General features: G+C 37.9%; 1 protein-coding gene across 10 annotated transcripts in view; it reads right to left on the reverse strand.

The window, feature by feature from the left end:
• Positions 1–13582, reverse strand: part of LOC106072102 (paladin-like) — a 205734-nt gene that overhangs the window by 50331 nt on the left and 141821 nt on the right. For all 10 annotated transcript variants that reach the window (XM_056021605.1, XM_056021606.1, XM_056021602.1 and 7 more), the window contains exon 3: positions 10679–10836. In XM_056021605.1, the coding sequence (XP_055877580.1) occupies positions 10679–10836 (158 nt within the window). The remainder of the gene's footprint in view (positions 1–10678; positions 10837–13582) is intronic.

The following is a 13582-nucleotide window of genomic DNA, read 5'->3' on the forward strand; positions in this document are numbered from 1 at the left end:
TTGTTCCTCCTGTCTTAGAACTTCTTTGAGTTTCTAGCTATTTTACAGTGTCTCGCAATGTCTTACAGTGTCTCGTAATGTCCTACAGTGCCTCGCAATGTCTTACAGTGTCTCGCAATGTTCTGTATTGTCTTGCAATGTCTTGTATTGTCTTGCAACGCCTTAATTGTCTTGCAATGGTGCAATAAGTATATATGCCAAAACTACAAGCGGTGACTGGCGGTGCAGATTAAACTGTCTCACTCTTCACTAGCAGACACAAGATTCACTTAGGAAAAAAATGCGCAGAGTCTGAGGGTGAGTACTTCATACAACTGCTCATTATTACCGAATTAATGTGAGCAGTGAGCTCCACCAGTGACAACGCTGACTCAGCGAAAAGACGTTTATGAGTTAGGAAATGACTTTATTTGAAAGATGACGTTGCTGGAGTAGGGAGTGAACGAGAGAAAGAGAAAGAAAGAGAAAGACATATTGATAAGAGAGAATTACAAACGAAGAAATGAATAACGTGTGTGTTAGGAATACGTTTGGGAGTCTATAACAGAAACTCAAATACGAAGAACTTACTGAGAAATATGAAGAACTTACTGAGAAATACGAAGAACTTACTGAGAAATACGAAGAACTTACTGAGAAATACGAAGAACTTACTGAGAAATACGAAGAACTTACTGAGAAATACGAAGAACTTACTGAGAAATACGAAGAACTTACTGAGAAATACGAAGAACTTACTGAGAAATACGAAGAACTTACTGAGAAATACGAAGAACTTACTGAGAAATACGAAGAACGTACTGAGAAATACGAAGAACTTACTGTTAAATACGAAGAACTTACCGAGAAATACGAAGAACGTACTGAGAAATACGAAGAACTTTCTGAAAAATACGAAGAACTTACTGAGAAATACGAAGAACTTTCTGAGAAATACGAAGAACTTTCTGAGAAATACGAAGAACTTTCTGAGAAATACGAAGAACTTACTGAGAAATACGAAGAACTTACTGAGAAATACGAAGAACTTACTGAGAAATACGAATTTAAGCTGCGATGTTCTTTTTTAAAATTAATTTGACTTGATACTTTATACTTTAAGTTTTATAAAGGAAGGATTGTCTTTTTTAAAATGTATTTTTTTTTTTTAGTTTGTCTCCTGATAAGTTTTCTTTTCTTTTAGTTTGAGAAATGATATTAGACTAAACATTAGACAGATTTATAATGAGCTACGTACACCGTGTACAAATCTATCTTAAAGCAAACTTGAAAATAATATAAGGAGTTCTTTAATATATTTTTGTGTTTCCCAAACTGTGTTCCTGGTTATCCGCGAGGCCTGAATAGGAGTTCTGCGAAATAGTGAAATAACTAACTAGCAAGCCACCATGTGAATCAACCTCTCGAATAAAAAAAATAAGCAGAGTGTTCCGCTAAATATTTAGAATGTGCGAAGTGTTCCGCTAAATATTTAGAATGTGCGAAGTGTTCCGCTAAATATTTAGAATGTGCGAAGTGTTCCGCTAAATATTTAGAATGTGCGAAGTGTTCCGCTAAATATTTAGAATGTGCGAAGTGTTCCACTAAATATTCAGAATGTGCGAAGTGTTCCACTAAATATTCAGGATGTGCGAAGTGTTCCGCTAAATATTTAGAATGTGCGAAGTGTTCCGCTAAATATTTAGAATGTGCGAAGTGTTCCACTAAATATTCAGAATGTGCGAAGTGTTCCACTAAATATTCAGGATGTGCGAAGTGTTCCACTAAATATTCAGGATGTGCGAAGTGTTCCACTAAATATTTAGAATGTGCGAAGTGTTCCACTAAATATTCAGGATGTGCGAAGTGTTCCGCTAAATATTTAGAATGTGCGAAGTGTTCCACTAAATATTCAGAATGTGCGAAGTGTTCCACTAATTATTCAGAATGTGCGAAGTGTTCCACTAATTATTCAGAATGTGCGAAGTGTTCCACTAATTATTCAGAATGTGCGAAGTGTTCCACTAAATATTCAGAATGTGCGAAGTGTTCCACTAATTATTCAGAATGTGCGAAGTGTTCCACTAAATATTCAGAATGTGCGAAGTGTTCCACTAAATATTCAGAATGTGCGAAGTGTTCCACTAATTATTCAGAATGTGCGAAGTGTTCCACTAATTATTCAGAATGTGCGAAGTGTTCCACTAATTATTCAGAATGTGCGAAGTGTTCCACTAAATATTCAGAATGTGCGAAGTGTTCCACTAAATATTCAGAATGTGCGAAGTGTTCCACTAATTATTCAGAATATGCGAAGTGTTCCACTAAATATTCAGAATGTGCGAAGTGTTCCACTAAATATTCAGAATGTGCGAAGTGTTCCACTAAATATTCAGAATGTGCGAAGTGTTCCACTAAATATTCAGAATGTGCGAAGTGTTCCACTAATTATTCAGAATGTGCGAAGTGTTCCACTAATTATTCAGAATGTGCGAAGTGTTCCACTAATTATTCAGAATGTGCGAAGTGTTCCACTAAATATTCAGAATGTGCGAAGTGTTCCACTAAATATTCAGAATGTGCGAAGTGTTCCACTAAATATTCAGAATGTGCGAAGTGTTCCGCTAAATATTCAGAATGTGCGAAGTGTTCCGCTAAATATTTAGAATGTGCGAAGTGTTCCACTAAATATTCAGAATGTGCGAAGTGTTCCACTAAATATTCAGGATGTGCGAAGTGTTCCACTAAATATTCAGGATGTGCGAAGTGTTCCGCTAAATATTCAGAATGTGCGAAGTGTTCCGCTAAATATTCAGAATGTGCGAAGTGTTCCACTAAATATTCAGAATGTGCGAAGTGTTCCACTAAATATTCAGAATGTGCGAAGTGTTCCACTAAATATTCAGAATGTGCGAAGTGTTCCACTAAATATTCAGAATGTGCGAAGTGTTCCACTAAATATTCAGAATGTGCGAAGTGTTCCACTAAATATTCAGAATGTGCGAAGTGTTCCACTAAATATTCAGGATGTGCGAAGTGTTCCACTAAATATTCAGAATGTGCGAAGTGTTCCACTAAATATTCAGAATGTGCGAAGTGTTCCACTAAATATTCAGAATGTGCGAAGTGTTCCACTAATTATTCAGAATGTGCGAAGTGTTCCACTAAATATTCAGGATGTGCGAAGTGTTCCACTAAATATTCAGAATGTGCGAAGTGTTCCGCTAAATATTCAGAATGTGCGAAGTGTTCCGCTAAATATTCAGAATGTGCGAAGTGTTCCACTAAATATTCAGAATGTGCGAAGTGTTCCACTAAATATTCAGAATGTGCGAAGTGTTCCACTAAATATTCAGAATGTGCGAAGTGTTCCACTAAATATTCAGAATGTGCGAAGTGTTCCACTAAATATTCAGAATGTGCGAAGTGTTCCACTAAATATTCAGAATGTGCGAAGTGTTCCACTAAATATTCAGAATGTGCGAAGTGTTCCACTAAATATTCAGAATGTGCGAAGTGTTCCACTAAATATTCAGGATGTGCGAAGTGTTCCACTAAATATTCAGAATGTGCGAAGTGTTCCACTAAATATTCAGAATGTGCGAAGTGTTCCACTAAATATTCAGGATGTGCGAAGTGTTCCACTAATTATTCAGAATGTGCGAAGTGTTCCACTAAATATTCAGAATGTGCGAAGTGTTCCACTAAATATTCAGAATGTGCGAAGTGTTCCACTAAATATTCAGGATGTGCGAAGTGTTCCACTAAATATTCAGAATGTGCGAAGTGTTCCACTAAATATTCAGAATGTGCGAAGTGTTCCACTAAATATTCAGAATGTGCGAAGTGTTCCACTAAATATTCAGAATGTGCGAAGTGTTCCACTAAATATTCAGGATGTGCGAAGTGTTCCACTAAATATTCAGAATGTGCGAAGTGTTCCACTAAATATTCAGAATGTGCGAAGTGTTCCACTAAATATTCAGGATGTGCGAAGTGTTCCACTAATTATTCAGAATGTGCGAAGTGTTCCACTAAATATTCAGAATGTGCGAAGTGTTCCACTAAATATTCAGAATGTGCGAAGTGTTCCACTAAATATTCAGGATGTGCGAAGTGTTCCACTAAATATTCAGAATGTGCGAAGTGTTCCACTAAATATTCAGGATGTGCGAAGTGTTCCACTAAATATTCAGGATGTGCGAAGTGTTCCACTAATTATTCAGAATGTGCGAAGTGTTCCACTAAATATTCAGAATGTGCGAAGTGTTCCACTAATTATTCAGAATGTGCGAAGTGTTCCACTAAATATTCAGGATGTGCGAAGTGTTCCACTAAATATTCAGAATGTGCGAAGTGTTCCACTAAATATTCAGGATGTGCGAAGTGTTCCACTAATTATTCAGAATGTGCGAAGTGTTCCACTAAATATTCAGAATGTGCGAAGTGTTCCACTAATTATTCAGAATGTGCGAAGTGTTCCACTAAATATTCAGGATGTGCGAAGTGTTCCACTAAATATTCAGGATGTGCGAAGTGTTCCACTAAATATTCAGAATGTGCGAAGTGTTCCACTAAATATTCAGAATGTGCGAAGTGTTCCACTAATTATTCAGAATGTGCGAAGTGTTCCACTAAATATTCAGGATGTGCGAAGTGTTCCACTAAATATTCAGGATGTGCGAAGTGTTCCACTAAATATTCAGAATGTGCGAAGTGTTCCACTAAATATTCAGAATGTGCGAAGTGTTCCACTAATTATTCAGGATGTGCGAAGTGTTCCACTAAATATTCAGAATGTGCGAAGTGTTCCACTAAATATTCAGAATGTGCGAAGTGTTCCACTAAATATTCAGGATGTGCGAAGTGTTCCACTAAATATTCAGAATGTGGGAAGTGTTCCACTAATTATTCAGAATGTGCGAAGTGTTCCACTAATTATTCAGAATGTGCGAAGTGTTCCACTAAATATTCAGAATGTGCGAAGTGTTCCACTAAATATTCAGGATGTGCGAAGTGTTCCACTAAATATTCAGAATGTGCGAAGTGTTCCACTAAATATTCAGAATGTGCGAAGTGTTCCACTAAATATTCAGAATGTGCGAAGTGTTCCACTAAATATTCAGAATGTGCGAAGTGTTCCACTAATTATTCAGGATGTGCGAAGTGTTCCACTAAATATTCAGAATGTGCGAAGTGTTCCACTAAATATTCAGGATGTGCGAAGTGTTCCACTAAATATTCAGAATGTGCGAAGTGTTCCACTAATTATTCAGGATGTGCGAAGTGTTCCACTAAATATTCAGGATGTGCGAAGTGTTCCACTAAATATTCAGAATGTGCGAAGTGTTCCACTAAATATTTAGAATGTGCGAAGTGTTCCACTAATTATTCAGGATGTGCGAAGTGTTCCACTAAATATTCAGAATGTGCGAAGTGTTCCACTAAATATTTAGAATGTGCGAAGTGTTCCACTAATTATTCAGGATGTGCGAAGTGTTCCACTAAATATTCAGGATGTGCGAAGTGTTCCACTAAATATTCAGAATGTGCGAAGTGTTCCACTAAATATTTAGAATGTGCGAAGTGTTCCACTAATTATTCAGGATGTGCGAAGTGTTCCACTAAATATTCAGAATGTGCGAAGTGTTCCACTAAATATTTAGAATGTGCGAAGTGTTCCACTAAATATTTAGAATGTGCCAAGTGTTCCACTAATTATTCAGGATGTGCGAAGTGTTCCACTAATTATTCAGGATGTGCGAAGTGTTCCACTAAATATTCAGAATGTGCGAAGTGTTCCACTAAATATTTAGAATGTGCGAAGTGTTCCACTAAATATTTAGAATGTGCGAAGTGTTCCACTAATTATTCAGGATGTGCGAAGTGTTCCACTAATTATTCAGGATGTGCGAAGTGTTCCACTAAATATTCAGAATGTGCGAAGTGTTCCACTAAATATTCAGAATGTGCGAAGTGTTCCACTAAATATTTAGAATGTGCGAAGTGTTCCACTAAATATTTAGAATGTGCGAAGTGTTCCACTAATTATTCAGGATGTGCGAAGTGTTCCACTAAATATTTAGAATGTGCGAAGTGTTCCACTAAATATTTAGAATGTGCGAAGTGTTCCACTAATTATTCAGAATGTGCGAAGTGTTCCACTAAATATTCAGGATGTGCGAAGTGTTCCACTAATTATTCAGGATGTGCGAAGTGTTCCACTAAATATTCAGAATGTGCGAAGTGTTCCACTAAATATTCAGGATGTGCGAAGTGTTCCACTAATTATTCAGAATGTGCGAAGTGTTCCACTAAATATTTAGAATGTGCGAAGTGTTCCACTAATTATTCAGAATGTGCGAAGTGTTCCACTAAATATTTAGAATGTGCGAAGTGTTCCACTAAATATTTAGAATGTGCGAAGTGTTCCACTAAATATTTAGAATGTGCGAAGTGTTCCACTAATTATTCAGGATGTGCGAAGTGTTGCGTTAAAAAAAAGTTAGGGAAACACTGAGATATATATATGATACATTGTTGTTATATTCTAGTGTAAGTACCAATGCACAGATCTATTTTTGTATTGAAATGAGTTTCAACTGTTCAAAAATATATTTAGTATTTCTGCATCCCAAACAGCTTGGCCTATTTCTAGTGTCACTTAAATTCTGATGTAAGTACTGTGCACTGTGATGCAATCGACGGGTTTTTATTTTCTTTTCAAATTTGTATTTGACCTGATATTGAAATCTGTTGGAAGAAATCCAAGCGGTGTAAAGAGATGACTGACGTATGACGTCAAAGAGAGAGCAGGTCTATCCTTCACAGACATCTTGAGAACAACACTAGACGGGGAACGTATGGCATAATGCAATAAAATAGTCTGCAATGGATTCCAAACACAATCTGATGGGATCTCGGCATAGGGGGAAAAAATAGAATAAAGAGTCATTACGTGCATATATTAAGTTGATATTATTGAAAGGAAAGTTTCTAAAAAGTGGTGTAATGGTTTGTAGCTAAATGGTACAGTCCTGAGTTCAAATCCTAGTATTTCAACTTTGGAAATGTGAACTTTGACGAGAGTTGTTATCTGTCAAGCTTTAATTGATAGTACATTGACACAAATCAATTCTAGGTAGAAAGTTTTTAACAGATACTATTTTAATTACCTAAACACTATATATCAAGCGGCTGATTAGTGCCATTAGATAATAGATATTGTTTCAAAGCTAATTTACATTGCAATATGTGGGTGATATATTGTTTCAAAGCTAATTTACATTACAATATGTGGGTGACATATTGTTTCAAAGCTAATTTACATTGCAATATGTGGGTGATATATTGTTTCAAAGCTAATTTACATTGCAATATGTGGGTGATATATTGTTTCAAAGCTAATTTACATTGCAATATGTGGGTGATATATTGTTTCAAAGCTAATTTACATTGCAATATGTGGGTGATATATTGTTTCAAAGCTAATTTACATTGCAATATGTGGGTGATATATTGTTTCAAAGCTAATTTACATTACAATATGTGGGTGATATATTGTTTCAAAGCTAATTTACATTGCAATATGTAGGGGATATATTGTTTCAAAGCTAATTTACATTGCAATATATTCACAAGGGAACTAGTGCGAGCCCATGCTTTAACTGCAGAACAATTCATTCTCCTATTTTTGTTGTGGCTGTTGTGGTTGTTGTGCCTGTTGTGGTTGTTGTTTTTGGCCTCGCTTTTTTTCCTCGTGGTAGTCTTCAGAAAGCCACACTTGTTTTTCAAATCTCAAAATATAAAAGCGTTAATGAAAATATCATTTCACCATCCCCCGTATCGTGCTCTCTATATGCATCTAGATACAAAGGCTCCATTTGGTTACCTGTACATGAATTATTTTGAGACGTGATGCTACAATGGTTCATCTTATAAAGATGAATTCCTAGCTATGGTGGGAACGATGTCGCTCATTATGCAGCAATCTCCCTCCCACCCCCGCCTCTCTACGCAGCTGATGTAGTCGACGCTGCCCTAATGAATTTAGCGGTGGAGGAGAAGGACGTCGATATCACCTACGGCGAAATAACAGCAGCAATGTTGGGAGGAATCCGACAGAGCACGTGGTGTCTGGCAACACATGCGTTACCCAGATCGCGACGATCCATGGTGGCGACTGAGGAGGTCAGAGCAGACAATTATTGCGCAGTGAAGAACGGAACACTGTCCTATTGGGGCATACTTTGCCCGGTTCCGCACGAACTTTGACTCCCGATGCCGTCACTGTGGAGAGAGCGTCGAAACAGTGTCGCATGTCTTGTACGAGTGTCTCCAGCTCCTCGAGCTAAGGGGGGACCTGTCTGAGCAGTCACCCGACTTGTATGGTAGCTACAAGGCACTACGCCGAACGGCTAAGTTTCTTGCCAGAGCACTACTGGAGGGCTAGTCCTTCCTGCTCTGATTTTTCAATAGGAGTTCATCTCAGATGTAGTCGAAGGAACGGCAAATTTATTATAGTTTGGTGTCAGCGGCATTGAAGACTCTGCCAGGAGCACTGTGTGTTGCAAGCTGCCTAAGGCCAGTCGGCTCCTAATTTTTTCCTGATGGTTAACTCTTGAAGCCTGCCATTAATAACTGCAAGGCCGCAGAGATGAATTCAGAGTTTTCCTTCAGCTAGGGTGGTAGCCAGCCTCGGTTAACGAGCCCCTCCTGTCCGAAGCTTAGTGGTCTTGTCTCCAATGTACATATAGATCAATATTGTTGAAAAAAAAGATTTTCCTATTGACGTTATTTTGCTTTAGATAGGGCTGACACGAATTGTGTGTTTCTAAAAGCGTTTTATAAGAATAATATGCAGATTTATAAACCCATAAAATCATTCTTAAACCAAGATCGAAGGGACATTTCTTAGAGTCAATGCGCTATTTTGTATACAGTCTAAAAATAGTTAAGTCGTCTGTATTGTGTTTACATAAAATGTAGAATATATTCATAGAACCCATTAAACCACTGTTACATCAGATCTGAACGAAGTGGTCGTCTCCTTTCCATTAGGACTAAAACAGAAAGAATTGTAAGACTCGTTTATCCCAATTTCGGACAGAGTGTTAGAAGGTCAGTTGTCGTCATCGAGAAGTACATAGAAGTCTTATTCATTAAGCGCTGGTTGTGAATGTATATGTGTTTCGTGTGTGAATGTTGTTTGTATTTGCACCTATAAAGTTATTGTTACAGTAGTTCCATTTGATTTGACCAATAACAATTATATCATCTTATCTTATATCTTTTACAGCTTTTACTTTTTACTTTGAGTTGCCTCCCTTAGGTATCGTTATTACACTGCCATGCACACCGACATCTAAGATAGTGCAGAAGATGCGCACTGTTAGAGACTAGACTGAGAAGGTGCGCACTGTTAGAGACTAGACTGAGAAGGTGCGCACTGTTAGAGACTAGACTGAGAAGGTGCGCACTGTTAGAGACTAGACTGAGAAGGTGCGCACTGTTAGAGACTAGACTGAGAAGGTGCGCACTGTTAGAGACTAGACTGAGAAGGTGCGCACTGTTAGAGACTAGACTGAGAAGGATGTTGACATTAGAAGGAAGAGAACCAGTGCCGCCCAAGTCTAGAGCTGATGAAAAGGCAGATGTTATTTTATGTACTTGTAATGTCACGTGAATAAACATCGTTGGCTCGTTGAGTTGCCTCCCTTAGGTTATTACAATATCGTATTATATTGTTACGAATCTCACTATCCAGGCTCTCTGCAAACTGCACCATACACCACCAACTTAAAGAACTTGACAAGTCAGGGCTCCAAAATAACGTAAAGGTTTAATGTCCATAAATAACAGCCAATACTGTACAATTGGCAGCACGTAGAACAGTACAAATAGCTCTGCGATAACAAATATCTCTCCGATAACACCGTTCCGCCGTATCAAGTCTTGCACTGGCCTCTCCGTCTCGTTCCGGGCTTGCACTGGGTTCAACAGTTCGGGACTGACTTCACACACTTGGGCTCGTTGTGTCGGACTCGATCACAGACCAAGATCAAGACGCCGTTCGTCTCAACTGTACTTGAAAGTACTCCGCACTGAACCGTCGTAATGCTCCGTACAGAACCACACCGCTGAACTGTGCTGTAGTCGACCGGACTGTAGTGAACCGGGCTCTGAACCCCTGCCGTGAACCCGCTTTCTGAACCTTGCTGTATTGAGCCCCTTTTCTCGACCGTCTTGACTGCGATACCTCCGCTCTTATATAGGGTCCCTACTGGCCTTCTCGAACCGGACAGAACGCCCCTCGACGTTTCTAGGTGGTCAGATGACTATAACTCTCGTGACGCTCCTGAGCTCTGTTCACGTCGGCGATCTTTCCCGAACTGTCCTGTTGACCCTCGACTCGGCTGACAGTCGTAACTCGTCACGCTTGACCGCTCGTCTAGCGCTGGCCTGGGGCGATTTGCGTCGGCTGACTACACTTACACCACTACCCCCATCTGTGCCACCACCAGGTTTATAACAATATGTAATTATGCATTAACATATTAACCATTTTTATATTGAAAAATTCTTTAGTACATGTATCATTAAAATATTTACGAAATGGATGTACAAAGGAGATAATGTGCTATTTATAAGTGACCCAATCTTTTCTTTTAAATAGCCGTTCAGGAATCAATTAGCTGACCTTGATCAATGGATGCTCGAGCATTCCCTCTGCCAAACTTCCATGAATGATTGGTTCACTTATCTCCAGGAACTGCTGAAACTCTTCCCGGCAGTCCTTGATGATGACGGGCGCCACCTTGTTGGTCCGGACCACGCATTGTTTCCCTGCGTACATGTCTGAAAAACAAACATTGAAAAAAAAAAGTCAATCAAGCGTGACGACCTGGTGTTATGTTTTAGGAACTTTATGTTTCAATAGAGTGACAAAATAACATTGAACCAGAGCTCATTCACCCATGCTAGATCGATCTATAAAACTACAGAATAAACTTCTAAGTCAATTTAATTTAAATAAATAAAAGTTAAAGTAATCTGATTGCGTAATGTGTTCATTTAGTGCCAAATGATGCGTTTCAAGAATCCATGAATTGGTTGCAGACGATCACGAATCAATGTATGTTGTAAAGGTGCTCAGTAGTCCTTGTTCTTAAGTGTTGGACTGTGCTTCTGTGGGAATACTTTGTAAAAGCATATAAAATGTTTTTTTTTTGTTGTTTTTTTTGGGGGGTTGTTTTTTGCAAAGTTTACATCAACTCACTCTGTCTGGGTAGAATCTTGTACACGCTATTTCTCCCATTTTCCATTCTCGGATCAAGTTGAAACTTTGAAAAATTATTCATTGTCGATGACAACAGATTTATCAATCACAAAAATTAACCAATTCCTTAATCAATTAGTTTAATTAATTTCGTTTTACTTATAAAATAGAGGATACAAACCTTGGGCATTAAAAAAATTTAAACTAACAAAATATAACTATAAAATCTATTCTGATTAGTACTTGAATAGCTCTGTGACTCATATACAAAGCAAAGACACTAGAGGCTTGAGACATCGAATTCGTATTGAGACACAAGAGACTACTTTAAAACCAAATAGCTTCTGAAAAGGCAGCACAAAGACTTTCTCCACTCCCCCCCCCCTCCCAACTGGCCCATAAAAGTGATTGGACCACGGAGTATGCCTTAAGCTGGAAAGTTGCGCTAAACAAAAACAATTGTTCCAAATATTTACAATTGCACAAATGAACCGTAAGCCAAAATCTATCAAAAAAATTAATTACATGAATGATTTAGAAGTATTCTTAAACAATATTAGCTTTGAATTGATTAAAGACTTTTTTCGTTATTCTAATTGAGGTGAATGTTCTTGTACAAGGCCCATGGTGAGGCATCTCACTGATGGGTTCAAATCGTCGTTTGTTTGGTTGTTGTTGTTTTAATGGCGTGCGATACCATATCACTATACATCTCACATCGCTTACCGTGAGGTACTGTTATAATTAGCGATAAAGTGCAGATGAGAAGTTTAACTATTGCGCTGCAGTTGCGGAGGCTTTTTATTTTATTTTTTTTACAGCCGATGCCATTAAAAGGAAAATATTGTACTTACTACTTGTGTATAAATCTATGTATGTTCATATGAGCTAATGAATGTATGCATGAATCCATGTATGTATGTATTTGTGTGTATGTTCCTCGTCTCAATTTCTTGCGTCTCTCCTTATTTCTCCACATGGCTTTCTCTTTTTTTTTTTTTTCTATCTTTTTGTATTTTATTGCTAATAGAGATATTTTTGAAATGTAAACCTGATTTGAAAAGTCAAAATGTAAACAGAGAACATAATACTCTGGCTGACGTTATTTTGAAAGGACCTCATTCTGTGAATTCTCATATTCAACCTAAACTAATCAGTTCAACTGTTAAACCATTAAGCTAATATAAAATAATTTCAGTTAAACTGATCCGTTAAACTTTTAGTTTAGCCGTTGTAAGTTCAAACAACCGATCAGTTTAAGGTGTACGCCGCTGCATAGTCACGTGAGTCTAAGAAATATAAAGGAACATTATCTACTAGATCGAGTGACGGGATGAGCGAATCAGTCAATCAGTGAATTAATAAGAATTGAGAGAATGAGTCAGTCAGTGACTGAGTTAATCAATAAGTCGTAAGCAAGTAAGGGAGTCAGTGAGTCAGTTGGTCAGTCAGGGATTAAGGGACTAATCATTGACTAATGGAATTCACTTAATCAGTTAGTCAGGAATATAGGGAGTCAGTCATTAAATCAGAGTGAATGAATGAACGAAGAGAGAGAGAGAGAAAGAGAGAGAGAAAGAGATCAAGTTATATTAACAAACAAAAAAGAATCGAACTGAATTCACCCCCAAACAGACACACGCGCACACGAGTTATCAGTTCATTATTAGAGGTTAAACATTCAACTGTCTTATAGTTCAACAAAACGGTGCTCAACTCAAACATTTGATAGCGTCCAACTTGTGAAATTAGAGTCCCCCGCCCCCCATCCAAATATATTTTTTTTCTTCATTTTTCGCTTTCAAACCCCAGGGCTATGTAAACAAAGAAATCCAACAACAGCTTCTGCAATCAGTTGAATGTAATTGAATACAAGTTAACAATCTCCAGAGCGCCTTCAAGTGGGGGGGAGGTCAGTGTGGCGCAGGTTAACCTCGCCCAGGTCGAACCGTTGGAATCCCTATGTGTGGTCTGTATCGAATTTTCTTTGATCAACTTTGTTGGAAATGAAACAAACAATTGGCGTCGTGTTAAGTTTATTTACCTAGATCTAGATTTAGTAGTTGTCTGGGTTCTGGCTTTGTAATAATAATAATGAAAAAGATAAGGATTCATTGGAAGGTGGAAGAGGAAAGCTACATCTATGTTTTTATTTGATCTTTATTTTTTGTTTTTAACTGGGTTTTTTTTTTTTCAAATGGAAAGAATGTCTGCATTTTATAAATACAATTTGAGACCAAAAGAAAATCCGCTGCCAAAGACAGAGTTAGACAGCGAAAAGAAAATCGACCACCAGCGGACAATGGCTATGATTGCCCTGAATGT

Source organism: Biomphalaria glabrata, chromosome 2, assembly GCF_947242115.1.
Source record: "Biomphalaria glabrata chromosome 2, xgBioGlab47.1, whole genome shotgun sequence".
Taxonomy (NCBI): Eukaryota; Metazoa; Mollusca; class Gastropoda; family Planorbidae; genus Biomphalaria; species Biomphalaria glabrata.